Source organism: Sinohyriopsis cumingii, chromosome 3 (assembly GCF_028554795.1).
Source record: "Sinohyriopsis cumingii isolate HCF-2022 chromosome 3, ASM2855479v2, whole genome shotgun sequence".
Taxonomy (NCBI): Eukaryota; Metazoa; Mollusca; class Bivalvia; order Unionida; family Unionidae; genus Sinohyriopsis; species Sinohyriopsis cumingii.
In genome coordinates this window covers 93,317,984-93,335,481 of record NC_142963.1, presented here as the reverse complement: position 1 = coordinate 93,335,481, position 17,498 = coordinate 93,317,984, and the positions used below count along the sequence as shown (strand labels likewise).

At 33.6% G+C, this 17,498-nt stretch overlaps 1 protein-coding gene and 1 non-coding gene across 2 annotated transcripts in view; both read left to right on the top strand.

Moving 5' to 3' along the window:
* Nucleotides 1-4,150: 4,150 nt before the first annotated feature.
* The window catches only part of LOC149803297 (dynactin subunit 5-like), a 30,494-nt gene continuing 17,146 nt past the window's right edge, over nt 4,151-17,498 (top strand). The window contains exons 1-3 of the mRNA XM_089952991.1: nt 4,151-4,542; nt 7,482-7,550; nt 9,774-9,892. Coding sequence (XP_089809117.1) covers nt 4,495-4,542; nt 7,482-7,550; nt 9,774-9,892 — 236 coding nt within the window. The 5' untranslated portion in view covers nt 4,151-4,494. The remainder of the gene's footprint in view (nt 4,543-7,481; nt 7,551-9,773; nt 9,893-17,498) is intronic.
* Nucleotides 4,779-4,851, top strand: Trnat-ugu (transfer RNA threonine (anticodon UGU)). Its single transcript has one exon. It is a non-coding gene; the product is annotated as a tRNA-Thr (tRNA).

The following is a 17,498-nucleotide window of genomic DNA, read 5'->3' as shown; positions in this document are numbered from 1 at the left end:
GAGCGTGCTAGGGACTATCGTTGGCTGAGCCAGTAGATTCGACACCGTACCGTCGGTTTTTCCTCCGTAGACAATTCAGCGTACTTGAGATATTTTTGTAACTCTCCACACTGCCAAATATACTAAATCTGGCCATTCGATGCGATCGTACACAATCCAGATATTGGTATCTGAGACTGGTAGCCCCAGCGACGAATGAATCGTTATCGCATATCCAAGAGTGCAGCAAGATGGCTGCAGTGGCTATGCCACCGGCGATGGAGCATGCTGATGGTTGTCCTTGATCTCCGCGCATGCTAATTGCCGTGTTTTTCGTCGACAGCCAGTCGAATTTTTTTTTAAAAAAATATCTCTGAATACAGTACATTTTTCGTCCCAGATGATGATTTTATGAATATCTTTCTCACCCATTTGCTCGGGGGTCCACCACGCCATCGAGAGAGAAAAAAAAAAAGAACCTGTGATACGTGCATGACTTAACTCCCCGCTGTTTCATTTCTCTGGCAAGAACAATCATGTCTGAGTTTTTAAATAATTCTATCGAAGGTGTTGTTTTACCAGAACCACCAGGACCATTAAGAAGGATCGTGTTATGCCTCGTGATTAGACCATTCACTGACTGAGACGATGACGATTTTTATGATTTATCGTTTCGGTAATAAGCTCTGCAATCTGTTTTATTGCACGTTGGTGAGATTCTTTCCGATAAAGTATACCAGACGGTAGCACAAATTGTTCAAATGTTGATTCATCTGTGGCAGATGTATCTGCGGAAGATAAATCTGCGTCGTCACTGTGAAATAGCCAGACAGATACAGGGCCACGCGCACTAAATAAATCTCATACAAAATATCACCTTCATAAAATCGTATTGTTCTTTCTCGTGGAAACTTTATTATTGATTCAGTCCAGGCTTGAATATTATGATATAAAATCGCTATTGGGGTTCCTTTATGCCAGAATGATACAACATCTCCTCGGTTATTTTTTTACCACGATTGGAAACTTAAATGTTTTTTCCAAACTTTCTACGTCATCTCTTTTAGTTCCGTTGATGAGAGAATGTTCCCATTTGTTCATCTTTTTTTATTAGTGATTCAGTTAGTCCGTTTGCACGTGTCGAGTTAATAAACTGTTCTCTGTCACACAGAGCCAGACGTGTTTTCATTGGGGCAAGAGCACAATATCAGAATCATTTAAATGGTATATTAATAAACAACAGCGGACACTGTATACGCGTTAATCTAATATGGTTTGTCTATGCCGGTGAACGTGTTTAGAATTTTTGTCCACGCTGACGACATTTTTATGTCGCCGTGATTCCTTAACAGGGTCGAGTTTATCACGAGTAAACCAGTTCGGTCATCTTGGTTAACATCTTCGACCATAAATTTTATTCTGAATATCTACTTGCTCTCATCCACAAGATTATTAATAATATTCGCTGTTCGTTTGTTGTTCATGTTGGAGTCAACGAAAATACCATCGCTACCTATCCTAAATGTTGCTGAGACATGAAAAGCTCCCGCTTTCGCAAACTCATTTTTGTCCATTTCGATAAATTCGTGTAACTGTAACTCAACTGGTGAACTTTTTTCACCTGGTAATCTATCGAAGTGAACTGTAATGTTGTATTGTGGTTCAATTTCGGCTAACCTCTCAATTTCCCTCGCGGTTAATAATCCGTTAATCTGATTTTGTATTTTTATTGTTGTTGTTGCAATTTTCGACCTTGGGAAAGCTGGTGTTCTACTAGTTAGATTATAATACTGCTCTCGCAGCTGCTTTGCCACTGTAAAATTACTAATTCCTTTAGTATACAATACACTTTCAATAATATAATATAAGTATCTTCTAATTACAAAAAAAAAGAATGCTACAATTATGTCAACGGCAAAAATACCTGCACGTGGCTAAAGATCAGATCAGTAACTCCTGTTGGAAAGAGGAAAAAAAAAAAAAAAAACCTGTTGCGGAGATTATTCTAACGTTCATATGATAAATATCAGACTTGGCAGTACCGGCCCAAAACCATGTGTGATATATGGGGTGGGGTGAAAGGGAGAACTAAACTATGTGTCGCTTGTGGTAGACGTAAATATCGCGCGTTAAAAAGATAATTCGAGATAATGAACGCTGATGATAATTTTAAAATAAAGGACACACGGGACTACATAGAGAGATATTTTAGAAAATAATGTCGAGATTAGAAAAGGGAAAATGATAAGTTGAACAAATATAGAACTTGATGAATTCGTGAAGCATCCAGTATTTGTCAATTACGAAGCTAACAGAGCCGGTATTTTCAGAAATTGCCGACTAAAAAAAATACTTTTGGAAATGTCAGAAATGCTGGCTATATTCAAATATATATTAGAAAACCCGATGATAAAAAATAAAATTGTATCTTGCCTACAGATTCTTGTACGAGTGCTTCACTTGTGCGATAAATGACGGTTTGTTGCTGATATCAGCTCAAATAGAAAAGATAATCGCATTGAAAATCTTCAAAAGATCACATCGAGTGAGAATAGTAAACGGGGGAAAACTGGCAAATGTAAAAAATTTCGACCTGTTAAATAAAGTAATCTGGAAACTTGAGAAATAATGGAATTTTCTTAAATGTCAACTGCAGGAAAATATTTTTGATATTAATCACGGAGCTTTACAGTACGTAGCAAACCGTATACATAACTCGGCTTTATCGAATTTGTTCAATCAGAAAATCAAATTTACATATATTGATCAGTAATCAACATCGATACAAACCTCTGTCGTTTTATAACAAGAAATTGTTTTTGCCTGGATTGGGCCATTGACATAAAATAAAATACTTGCAGGAAACATAACAAAACATCATTTGAGTAATGGGGCTAACAACAATTTTTTTTTTTTTACAGGGCCTTGTATATATTATTTTTTGTCTGTAGACATGTCGTCAGGTCGCCCCCACCCCTTTCGGATCTTCAGCCCCCACCACTGAAGTTATTCAATAGATATTCAACATCAATCAACTTTGTCGCAATCATTCCCTTTTGCTATTTTATGCAAGGCTCGGATTTGCCTTTGGAGATTAATAAATCAGCGTTGCAACAGATTAATTCAACATTCTTACAAGGCTCGAATTTTAAATGGAGCCTTGATGGGGGTGGGTGGGGTGTCGACGCCTCTTTATTTAGTCGGTCGACCCCTTTGTGCTGCTGGATTGCATTTTTTGCGTCAGTGGCTTCATTCAAATTGTGAATGTGTGTCTCCTGAAGAGTTTGGTATGTTTAGGAATGCTGACAGTTAGTATACATGCAGCCAGTGTTTCAGCGATGTACGAATTTATGTACAGATGTTGTTTTGAATACATGTGACGATTTTAGATATATCGATTAGCACCTCATTCTTGTTCTCTTCTTGGCATCCGTCCGTCTACGGGAGACGATGGCGTAGCTCCAAAGTAAGCTAAATCGATTAGCACCTACGAACCAATATATGCATTATTTGCACATGTAATTATTTATGGATCAGTTTAGCTGTTTCTCTCCTTTTCTGGTCTCGTGTCCACAGGTAATAGGCCTATACGTTCATTTAAATGTCTGTAAATCTGTGTATCTGTCTTGTTAGTTGTCTATCCGTTCATCTATTTCATCCAGAAACCCGTCCTTCTGTTCCTCGTTCTCCCTATATTTCTCTCCTGTAATAAAGCCTTAGTATGTTTGCATCTGTCTATCTATGTATGTATGTTAGCAAATTGTAAAAAAAAAAAAAAAAAAAAAAAAGGAAAGAAAGAAAAGAAAAACTGTTTGAGAGATCTGATCTGCTTATAGGTCTACCTCTGAAGGAATTTTCACCCATCATACCCATACATACACTAAATAAATAAGGAGACAATTGACTTCCTGGTAATAGTTCAATGGTCGTTTTGTCCTCTTTTGTTTCTAAGTTTCTTTCTATGCTTATATCTATGTATGTTCTCTATGTAAATTTTGTTGTTAAGAACTTTGAGCTTTTTTTTACAGAAAATTTCAGTAAATTGCATAAAGCATTTTTAATTTTTTTTCATTATTTCCTAATTTATATAACGAGAGGGTTCATGGTGATTCAAAGGTTTGAGGTTGTTCGAGTGTTTCGATGGACCGGTGGAATGATGAACCTCAAATGGCATGTCGTTTTGAGATCTTCTATGTGACGAACGGAGAAAGAAAAAGAAAAAATCCACAGTTGCCTCCCTTGATGCATTGACTGCAGGAGATGTGGTATTTCAGTTTCATATGTGTACCATTTATTCATGAATTTTCGAGTTTCTATTATTTTCACAGACGTTGATAATATCATCAAGATTCGCATCCACACTTTCTGTCTGGACTGATCGATCAGTTTGAGGTGTCATACGGCCGCCATCTTTTATTTTCATGCTGTGAATGGTATCGACAGTGGAAAATACATCACATTGAGGACAGAGGAAATAAAACAAACTGGGAAAACAAAATAACGTTACTGTTTATAATGGAGATTGAGGATATGCTGTATAATAACTCAGAATATATTGAAACGGTAAGTGTATTGATTGACTTACAGAAAGGGTGGACAGATGCTCATGTATATTTAACATGACACTTAAGAGAACAGGGATTGCAGTGAATTTCTTTCAGCTGGGCCAGATTCCATGATATTCATGGTTAAACGAGTTGAAAAAGGAGGTACCCAACCAATATCGAAGAAATTGGTCTTTAGTTTTCCTCCTGTCGGTAAGACAAAATAATGTTAACTTAGAGATGAGAATCGCGAGAGCCTCCATAGCTCAGTGGTTAGAGCACTGGTCTTGTAAACCAGGGGTCGGGAGTTCGATCCTCCTTGGGGGCTGAAAAAATATTTTACCACATTATTTTTAACTGGTAATATTTGTTAGTTGACCAAGACCAAGTGATTATATGGTATGGTACTTGAGTGATTGTCAGTCTTGTGGAGGAGAATCAACTGAATAGTTCAATGTATATACATGTATTTATTAATGTATGATGGCCCCACTTAACAGTGTATGTTCAAATTTGCCTTATTCTTTGTCTTTTTTCTCTCATACCTGCCATATTCTCAGACTTTTTTTGTGGGGTTTGTATATATAGATTCAAAGTGTGTGTGGGTGAGTGCACATTTAAAAAAAAATGCAATATCGTCCAATTGAGAATAAGCTATCTTTTCATATAAGCCTGTAGAAAATGATCGGAAATTCAAGTCTGAATAAAAACAATTAACGTGTGAAGATAATGCAAGTGTAATTATTGTTCAACTCTGCACTCACTAGAGACTGGGTTGTTCAAACTTCCATACTCTATTCTCTGAGCAAATCCTAGTGGATGGTGAATGGAATCCATAACAACCACAATGTTAGCATTGTCAGAACTTTATCTGATGAAGTTTGACCACTAGATATGCTTGTCTTTCTAGAAAAATGGTTATATATCATATTTCGGACTGACCATTTCATTCGGTGAAGGAAGAGAACATAATATTTTCAGGTTTTATTAGGTATTAAAGTTAACGCAGCAGTAATAAATGTCTCTGTCCTTTTAACATGTTATCAACACAAATCAGCTGCAAAAGTGAGTGCGTGTTATTATTGTCTTTAATCAATTTTTTTCATGGTTAAAATCATCCTGAGAAGAGTGGGTCAATTAATAGTATTTTAACAAAATTAAGATAATGAATAATAATAAGGAGAATGTTCAGTTCAGTGTTTCATATATACTACATACAGGTGGTACAAAAAATGTACTCCTATTTCCATGGACATTTATACTTTATGTCAATGTCAATCGTGATGTTTGTAGTATGTGCAAAGAATTAAATACTTCCCCATGCTTGACAAAGCAAACACTCCATAAGCCTGGAGTTTTAAAATTTAATTTTATTAGGTTTTCTTCATAGTGTATTGTTTCCAGAATTACACTCTCCAAAAATGAGCTATACTGGAACACTATTCCAAAAACTGAAATAATGATGTTTTGCATTGTATATATGGAGTAAAAATCCGACTTCAAAAGAAACATTGCTGCTGATCACAGACTTTCCAGATACTACAGATTACATGCATATTTTGTGGTGGTCAAGAAAGATAAGGTTGTTTTTTTTTAGAAAAAACTTTGGAGCTAAGATTCCTGTAAATTGTGTCAAGAGTTTGGCTGTCCAGAGTTATGTTTTTTGTTTGAGATTGTGTGTTATGACAGGTATGCTATTTATGTTGGACGCATGTTTCAAGTTGCATCTTTTAAACTAAATTATTTACTTGTGATAGTAGAATACAGAAATTCATGTCTTCAAATTCTCTGTGTAAATGGGGGACAAGAGCAGTGTTTCTATTGTACAAAACCAGTCTTGTTGCCATTGCTACTTCCATTGGTCTTTTGTGTTTTTAATTGACATCTGACAGCATTTTGGTGAGCTCATGGGATGACTTGTCCATTGGTCATCTTTTGTCATCCATCAGTCTGTTAGTATAGGTTTGCTATTGCTACTCATCCTAAACTCTTTGAAGGATTGCCATGAAACCTTTAAACATTTCATCTCGAGGTAAAGTTGGTAACAAATGAAATTTATACTGCTCTGAAATCCAATACATCCACCACTCTATAGTCAAATTGTAAATCTTTGTATAGCTACCTCTTGTAAATGGATGTTCATATCAAAGTAGGATTTTCACTGAAAGATTTCTTGTGATAAGTAGTTGGTCCTAAATGAAAATGGTGTTGATCTGACATGTCATCTGGCAGCCATCTTGAAATTATTATCACTACTTCTCTGTGATTGATGGTCATTTTTGCACATTTTCACCAAACACTTCTTATGCTGTTTTATTTGTTCAAAATTAATTGGTACCTATCTGTTATCCAGTATGGCTATCATGGCAGCCATCATGAAAATCTTGTTATTGATGCTTTTAAACTGAAAGCTATATCAACATGGGGTTTTCTCCAGATGTCTTTTTCATGTCTAGTTCATCCTAAAATTAAATAAAATGGTGCTGATTTCTCTGACAACTGTTGACTCGTTACTCAGTCCACAGAACAGAAGACTAGGATATTATTATGGTTTCTTTTCTGATAATTTATCTTTTTATTTTACCTAGTTTTATTTTACACCGCCCATCACTTGTCAAGACAGGATCTGTTGTACGATATAAAATCACAAGAATTGCTAAAAAATCTTGTTGAAATAATATCAGAATGCATGGAAATTGCTCTTAATATTTAATATCATCATACATCCCTCCTATATGAATAAAATGTTCACAGATATTGTAAAATGATGGTAGTGGTAGGGAATTCCACCCTAACTTATCTTTTTCAGAAACTCCATGCACAGATGAATTAATTTGTTTAGTGCTGTTAATATAAATTATTATTCCCATCTTTTTAATTTGTCTGTTTTTATGTAATGTAAAATCTTGATGGTATCTGATAACAATCTATTGACTTTTTGTTTTCTTTATTTATAAGGCATCTGGTAACAAGGTCAGCCGTCTGTCTGTGCTCTGTGGGAGTCAAAATATTGTCATTAATGGAAAGGTAAGAAAATTATGCACCTATGATGTTTGACACCAACATCATCTATGTCCAAGATAGTGGGTTTATTGTTTGGGTCTTACAATTGGTCACCCTCCAGTATTTTGATGGCTGATGGGTCCACAATAATCAAAGTCACGATCTGTACTTTGGTTGGTCTGGGATGATCTGGCTTAGCGTTTATCCAGTCTTCAGAATCAGAGGTTGTTCCATCTCAGGATTTCATACATGTGGGGATGAATTTCCTCACAAACTTGGGATTAATCTTTGTCCTACGGCAGAGAGTGGACAGGATCCTGGCTCTTTTGGAAGCATGGAGAGCTTGCCTATATCAATCTCTCTTGAAAATGAACAAAATAAAAGCTTATTATCAATCTCTTTTTGGGATAGCAATCACTTTCTTGTCTGTGTGCATGTCCTTACATTCATCATTTTGTCATTCTGTACATCTGTCCATCCACATCCTAGATCATCCTAAAGTGTTAAACTTTTTATGTGGTTAGTTTCTCAGATTCGTGTGGTCATCAAACTTGGTATTTGGATACATTTTAAAAGCTTTTGGTGTAGATTTGACATGTTACTTGGTATGTGGATACATTTTAAAAGCTTTAGTGTAGATTTGACTTGTTACTTGGTACATGTATGTGGATACATTTTAAAAGCTTGGGTGTAGATTTAACATGTTACTTGGTATGTGGATACATTTTAAAAGCTTGGGTGTAGATTTGACATTTTACTTTATATGTGGATACATTTTAAAAGCTTGGGTGTAGATTTGACACGTTACTTGGTATGTGGATACATTTTAAAAGCTTGGGTGTATATTTAACATGTTACTTGGTATGTGGATACATTTTAAAAGCTTTGGTGTAGATTTAACATGTTACTTGGTATGTGGATATATTTTAAAAGCTTGTGTGTAGATTTGACATGCTGGTCATGACTAGCTTCTTCATGACAACTTAGTACATATGTGTATCCCAGTGTATTTTGAATTCTCAAGCATCCACATTTTATTCACCAATTTTTTTTTAAAGCTTTATCTCTACAAGATCTCATATGAGTTTGATAAGTAGAGTTGGACCATATTTTGCAAAGTTCTTGTTTGTGAAACTAGCATATATATATATATATATATATATATATATATATATATATATATATATATATATATATATATATATATATTTTGAATCTAAGTTTGCTACAAAACTTTATATTTAGCAAGATTTTACATGGTATCAATTTCAAGAAAGATTTTGAAAATGTTCAGCCTTTCCAGCAACCCTAGTTTGTGCCATATGTCCTACCTTTTATCCAGACTTCTTATTTTTCCGTCCTTTTTCAAAATGGCCTTTATATTCTTCCTTTTTTAAATTTTATGTTGAAAATAAATAACACACTTCATGAATGGATGTAGTGATGGCCATTGTTATGTGGAGCTAGTATGTGAGTTTACTAAGTACAGTAAGTCAAGTAAAACTTGTTGCATGTTTTCAGTAATTTACATACATTTTTATACTATTTTTTAAATATAATATCCCTATTTCACCCTCATTTTTCCCTATCTAAAAAAGTAGCTTTATCTTGTCCTTACATTTTTGCAAAGTGTTGATGCAAAGACTCATATTTTAACTGAATTTTTTTTCTTCTGATTGACTCAGTACTATACCCATTATCCATTCCTACTGTTAGTTGCCATTGTTTGTTTAGAAAACAGTAGGACCAACCGTTCTTACTGAGGTAGCTCCACCAGAACTGAATTTAAGTGGTAGAATGAGCATATTCTAGTTACCAAATCACTAATGACCAGTGTGGTCTAAAATGCTCACCATTACATGTCATTGTCATCTCACCACTGTCAGCCAATGTGGTTATGTGAGTAGCTTCTTGTGGGTCGGTGGTTCTTTCCAGGTTCTTCCTCTACCATTTATACTAGCCACCATGTGTAGCCTATCTTGTGCAGAAAAATGGCATTAAACCCTATAACAACAACAACAAATGAATTCAAAGCCAGAGAACCAGTGGTGTGCTGGTGGGGAGAAGAAAAAAAAGAGTACATAATATTTTGAAATGCAACCATTGACTTGTAAATGGATTTAATTTTTTTCCATTATGCATTTTATTAACTTTAATTTTTGTACTATAGTTGGCAACAAAATATTTACTTTTATTTTGATATCCTGTATTATTGTAATATACATGCCAGCATTGCGCATTTTTCAGACAATCATCATGACAGACTGTGTCATTCGTGGTGACCTTGCAAATGTCAGAATTGGTCGGCACTGTGTAATCAGTAAGAAAGCTGTGATTCGTCCACCCTTTAAAAAATTTAGTAAAGGGTAAGTACTGATATTTCAGTATGAGATAATTAATATTTGAGAGAATAATTAGGATTACTATATATGTAGCTTTCAAATTCATATGCAGATTACACTGGGTTGGATGGTCCAGTAAATTTTCCCTAACTGGGTGCCATGAAACAATTGTTCAGTCTTGTTAAGAACACACATGACCCAGTAAGTTTGTTGCTGTGTAACATGACATCACAGCAGGTCTGTTATGAAAAAACAATATGTAAAATCAATTCACATCATACCATGTATTTATGCACTATTAATTCATAAGGAATAATTAAAGTAATATTGCTTTTCAATAATATTTGTATTTATTTTAATTTTTGGAGCAGCAGATCAAGTAGAATTTATTTCCTAATCAGGGTATATAATAAATAAATTAGTCTTTGAAGTGTTATTGTGGTCTGGTCTGAAGTACATGTGACTTGCAAGATTTTGCTGTTGTACATTAGTCTCACCCACAATATCTGGTACCAGTACTGTGATCTATAGTTATTACATGAGTTACAGAATAAATGGATCATTGCATGATTTTTGACTGGAGTGCTTTTTCATTGGCTGACACAATGTCACATGATTTACTAGAAGCCATCATATTTCATGGTCTTATGTTATATACTTTTTCATGACATCATAATGTATTTATGTCATTTAATGAAACAGAATAATTTTATTTTCACTGTTAAACAAGTTAAATTTCTATTTTAAAAAAATCACAAAATTATGTAATAAAATAAGTGTAAACCTCTGTTTAGCCTAACTTTAGGTGAATATAAGGTTTTATAAAGCAATACAGCAATCATTTTTACTTGTTGTTTGCACCATTCAACATGACATTATCTTGTGCATGAAAACCTTATATTTACTTCAGAAAAGGTCTCTAACTGCATAATACTGCAGCATGTACTCACCCAGAGTTAATTTGAATGAATGATTAGTCAGTTTCATCAGCCATGTAACTTACAAAATTTAACAGCACTAGTTCATATGTAAGGTTTGTATTTTATTATACCTCCCAGCTAGGAATAGGTATATCATAAGCCTTGTGTTCATCTGTCTCTCTGTTCATCTGATAAAGAGTTACTTGTCCTGCAATTTTTGATGGATTTACATGAAACTCGGTAAATATTATGGTGTGAGGATAATGTGACTGTGTGGGACATGATGCTATATATCTGTGGCATGATGCCCCAGTGCTAGACATCACTATAAACTTCCACACTGCAGACATTGTAGTGATAATTATGAAAGCTACTTTATAATCCAAATCACACACACACACACACACACACACACACACACTTTGCTCCTTTAGTTGTTGTTAGAGTTATTGCCCTTTTCTAAAGTCGGTGCCCATTTTTTCTTCTAGCTTAATTTATTGTATGACCTAATCTCATTGGTGCAACTAGTCCAGCAGTTGTCAGTGGATTGAAACAAAAGATGGCAGAGATGGTCATCATCTGAAGATGTGTAACGACAAAAATCACATCACTGCTGCAAATGTTTAAAAATAGTTATTGCAGTTTTCTCATTTTGCTTAATGCAGTAAGGGACATAATCTCATTAGCACAACTGGTCTTGCAGTTTTGGATGGATTGCTGTGAAACTTGTGGTCATCATCTGAGATGTATATATCTATTAATCTCTTTAATCCTGCAAATTTTGTTCGATTAGTTGTGCAGATTTTGATGGATTGCAATGAAATAATATGGATATTATGGTCATCACCCTATGTCATATAGACCAATCATTATGCTTCTATATATTTTACTAGAGTTATTGCTCTTTTTGTCTTGTAGCTTAACACATTGTATGGCACAGTCTTGTTGGGAATTTTGAACAACAGTACCATCCGGTGTCTGATGGATGCTTAGATGAACACAGATGATGTTGGCATTACCTTTAGCTCCTGAACTATTAAGAGCAGCAAAGACTGCATCTAATTAAGAAAATATACCACTGTCCAGTGGATGTTACAGACAAAAATTTCGTGTATGCTTTATTTATTTAATGTCTAGTTGCAAATAGGTGAGTGTTTGCATATGTGTGTAAATATGTGTGTGTGGTGATTGCATTGGACATTGCTGAATCTATCGACTGTTTTTTTGTTATAATTGTATTAAACGCTTAGAAGAAAATGTTTTTATTTTTAAAAACATCAGTTTTAAATTTCGAGTAGTTTTCTACAAGCTTATTTGAAATGATAAATAATTCTGAAGTGGATGTCACTCTTTTTTTGGTTATGCACACCTCAAGACATACTTTGCATCTGATTGAGCTTATTACCATTTATAAGCCATATTTATGATCTAATCAAACTTGCACTATGTGCTTATGTCATCAGGATCTTAGATAATCCCAATAATGGGTGAGATTCATGCATACTGTTAATATGACCCTGTATCTGATTGGTTGACTTCGTTACAACAATGGAAATTGGAAGTCATAATTCTGATTTCATTTTGATCGGACCTTGTAATGTGGATTTGCATCCTTCTGATCTTGCATTGCATCTTAGATGACTTTGATAATGATCAAAATTGATGCATAGTAATGAGTTGATTTTGCATCAGATCTTAGATGACTTTGATAATGATCAAAATTAATGCTTAGTAATGAGTTGATCTTGCATAGGATCTTAGATGATTTCGATAATGATCAAAATTTATGCATAGTAATGAGTTGATTTTGCACTGGATCTTAGATGACTTTGATAATGACCAAAATTGATGCATAGTAATGAGTTGATCTTGCATAGGATCTTAGATGACTTTGATAATGATCAAAATTGATGCATAATAATGAGGTGATCTTGCATCGGATCTTAGCTGACTTTGATAATGATCACAATTGATGCATAGTAATGAGTTGATCTTGCATAGGATCTTAGATGCTTTCGATAATGATCAAAATTGATGCATAGTAATGAGTTGTTTTTGCATCGGATCTTAGATGACTTTGATAATGATCAAAATTGATGCATAATAATGAGGTGATCTTGCATTGGATCTTAGATGACTTTGATAATGATCAAAATTGATGCATAGTAATGAGTTGATTTTTCATCGGATCTTAGATGATTTCGATAATGATCAAAATTGATGCATAGTAATGAGTTGTTTTTGCATCGGATCTTAGATGACTTTGATAATGATCAAAATTGATGCATAATAATGAGGTGATCTTGCATCGGATCTTAGATGACTTTGATAATGATCAAAATTGATGCATAGTAATGAGTTGATCTTGCATCAGATCTTAGATGACTTTGATAATGATCAAAATTGATGCTTAGTAATGAGTTGATCTTGCATCGGATCTTAGATGACTTTGATAATGATCAAAATTGATGCATAGTAATGAGTTGATCTTGCATCGGATCTTAGATGACTTTGATAATGATCAAAATTGATGCATAGTAATGAGTTGATCTTGCATAGGATCTTAGATGCTTTCGATAATGATCAAAATTGATGCATAGTAATGAGTTGTTTTTGCATCAGATCTTAGATGACTTTGATAATGATCAAAATTGATGCATAATAATGAGGTGATCTTGCATCGGATCTTAGATGACTTTGATAATGATCAAAATTGATGCTTAGTAATGAGTTGATCTTGCATCGGATCTTAGATGACTTTGATAATGATCACAATTGATGCATAGTAATGAGTTGATCTTGCATAGGATGTTAGATGCTTTCGATAATGGTCAAAATTGATGCATAGTAATGAGTTGTTTTTGCATCGGATCTTAGATGACTTTGATAATGATCAAAATTGATGCATAGTAATGAGTTGTTTTTGCATCGGATCTTAGATGACTTTGATAATGATCAAAATTGATGCATAGTAATGAGTTGATCTTGCATCAGATCTTAGATGACTTTGATAATGATCAAAATTGATGCATAGTAATGAGTTGATCTTGCATCAGATCTTAGATGACTTTGATAATGATCAAAATTGATGCTTAGTAATGAGTTGATCTTGCATCGGATCTTAGATGACTTTGATAATGATCAAAATTGATGCATAGTAATGAGTTGATCTTGCATCAGATCTTAGATGACTTTGATAATGATCAAAATTGATGCATAGTAATGAGTTGATCTTGCATCAGATCTTAGATGACTTTGATAATGATCAAAATTGATGCTTAGTAATGAGTTGATCTTGCATTGGACCGTAGATGACTTTGATAATGATCAAAATTGATGCATAGTAATGAGTTGATCTTGCATCGGATCTTAGATGACTTTGATAATGATCAAAATTGATGCATAGTAATGAGTTGATCTTGCATAGGATCTTAGATGATTTCAATAATGGTCAAAATTTATGCATAGTAATGAGTTGATTTTGCACAGGATCTTAGATGACTTTGATAATGATCAAAATTGATGCATAGTAATGAGTTGATCTTGCATAGGATCTTAGATGACTTTGATAATGATCAAAATTGATGCTTAGTAATGATTTGTTTTTGCATCGGATCTTAGATGACTTTGATAAAGATCAAAATTGATGGATAGTAATGAGTTGATTTTGCATCAGATCTTAGATGACTTTGATAATGATCAAAATTGATGCTTAGTAATGAGTTGTTTTTGCATCGGATCTTAGATGACTTTGATAATGATCAAAATTGATGCATAATAATGAGGTGATCTTGCACCGGATCTTAGATGACTTTGATAATGATCAAAATTGATGCATAGTAATGAGTTGATTTTGCATCGGATCTTAGATGACTTTGATAATGATCAAAATTGATGCATAGTAATGAGTTGTTTTTGCATCGGATCTTAGATGACTTTGATAATGATCAAAATTGATGCTTAGTAATGAGTTGATCTTGCATAGGATCTTAGATGATTTCGATAATGATCAAAATTGATCCATAGTAATGAGTTGTTTTTGCATCGGATCTTAGATGACTTTGATAATGATCAAAATTGATGCATAGTAATGAGTTGATCTTGCACAGGATCTTAGATGCTTTCGATAATGATCAAAATTGATGCATAGTAATGAGTTGTTTTTGCATTGGATCATAGATGACTTTGATAATGATCAAAATTGATGCATAATAATGAGGTGATCTTGCATCGGATCTTAGATGACTTTGATAATGATCAAAATTGATGCTTAGTAATGAGTTGATCTTGCATCGGATCTTAGATGACTTTGATAATGATCAAAATTGATGCATAGTAATGAGTTGATCTTGCATCGGATCTTAGATGACTTGATAATGATCAAAATTGATGCTTAGTAATGAGTTGATCTTGCATAGGATCTTAGATGATTTCGATAATGGTCAAAATTTATGCATAGTAATGAGTTGATTTTGCACTGGATCTTAGATGACTTTGATAATGATCAAAATTGATGCATAATAATGATAATAAAGATCAAAATTGATGGATAGTAATGAGTTGATTTTGCATCAGATCTTAGATGACTTTGATAATGATCAAAATTGATGCTTAGTAATGAGTTGATCTTGCATCATATCTTAGATCACTTTGATAATGATCAAAATTGATGCTTAGTAATGAGTTGATCTTGCATAGGATCTTAGATGATTTCGATAATGATCAAAACTGATGCATAGTAATGAGTTGTTTTTGCATCGGATCTTAGATGACTTTGATAATGATCAAAATTGATGCATAATAATGAGGTGATCTTGCATCGGATCTTAGATGACTTTGATAATGATCAAAATTGATGCATAGTAATGAGTTGATTTTGCATAGGATCTTAGATGACTTTGATAATGATCAAAATTGATGCATAGTAATGAGTTGATTTTGCATCGGATCTTAGATGACTTTGATAATGATCAAAATTGATGCTTAGTAATGAGTTGATCTTGCATAGGATCTTAGATGATTTCGATAATGATCAAAATTGATCCATAGTAATGAGTTGTTTTTGCATCGGATCTTAGATGACTTTGATAATGGTCAAAATTTATGCATAGTAATGAATTGATTTTGCACTGGATCTTAGATGACTTTGATAATGATCAAAATTGATGCATAATAATGAGTTGATCTTGCATAGGATCTTAGATGCTTTCGATAATGATCAAAATTGATCCATGGTAATGAGTTGTTTTTGCATCGGAACTTAGATGACTTTGATAATGATCAAAATTGATGCATAATAATGAGGTGATCTTGCATTGGATCTTAGATGACTTGATAATGATCAAAATTGATGCATAGTAATGAGTTGATTTTGCATCGGATCTTAGATGACTTTGATAATGATCAAAATTGATGCTTAGTAATGAGTTGATCTTGCATAGGATCTTAGATGATTTCGATAATGATCAAAATTGATGCATAGTAATGAGTTGTTTTTGCATCGGATCTTAGATGACTTTGATAATGATCAAAATTGATGCATAATAATGAGGTGATCTTGCATCGGATCTTAGATGACTTTGATAATGATCAAAATTGATGCTTAGTAATGAGTTGATCTTGCATAGGATCTTAGATGATTTCGATAATGATCAAAATTGATGCATAGTAATGAGTTGTTTTTGCATTTAATCTTAGATGACTTTGATAATGATCAAAATTGATGCATAATAATGAGGTGATCTTGCATCGGATCTTAGATGACTTTGATAATGATCAAAATTGATGCATAGTAATGAGTTGATTTTGCATCGGATCTTAGATGACTTTGATAATGATCAAAATTGATGCATAGTAAGGAGTTGATTTTGCATCGGATCTTAGATGACTTTGATAATGATCAAAATTGATGCTTAGTAATGAGTTGATCTTGCATAGGATCTTAGATGATTTCGATAATGATCAAAATTGATCCATAGTAATGAGTTGTTTTTGCATCGGATCTTAGATGACTTTGATAATGATCAAAATTGATGCATAGTAATGAGTTGATCTTGCATAGGATCTTAGATGCTTTCGATAATGATCAAAATTGATGCATAGTAATGAGTTGTTTTTGCATCGGATCTTAGATGACTTTGATAATGATCAAAATTGATGCATAATAATGAGGTGATCTTGCATCGGATCTTAGATGACTTGATAATGATCAAAATTGATGCACAGTAATGAGTTGATTTTGCATCGGATCTTAGATGACTTTGATAATGATCAAAATTGATGCTTAGTAATGAGTTGATCTTGCATAGGATCTTAGATGACTTTGATAATGATCAAAATTGATGCTTAGTAATGAGTTGATCTTGCATATTATCTTAGATGATTTCGATAATGATCAAAATTGATGCATAGTAATGAGTTGTTTTTGCATCGGATCTTAGATGACTTTGATAATGATCAAAATTGATGCATAGTAATGAGTTGATTTTGCATCGGATCTTAGATGACTTTGATAATGATCAAAATTTATGCATAGTTATGAGTTGATTTTGCACTGGATCTTAGATGACTTTGATAATGATCAAAATTGATGCATAGTAATGAGTTGATCTTGCATAGGATCTTAGATGACTTTGATAATGATCAAAATTGATGCATAGTAATGAGTTGTTTTTGCATCGGATCTTAGATGACTTTGATAATGATCAAAA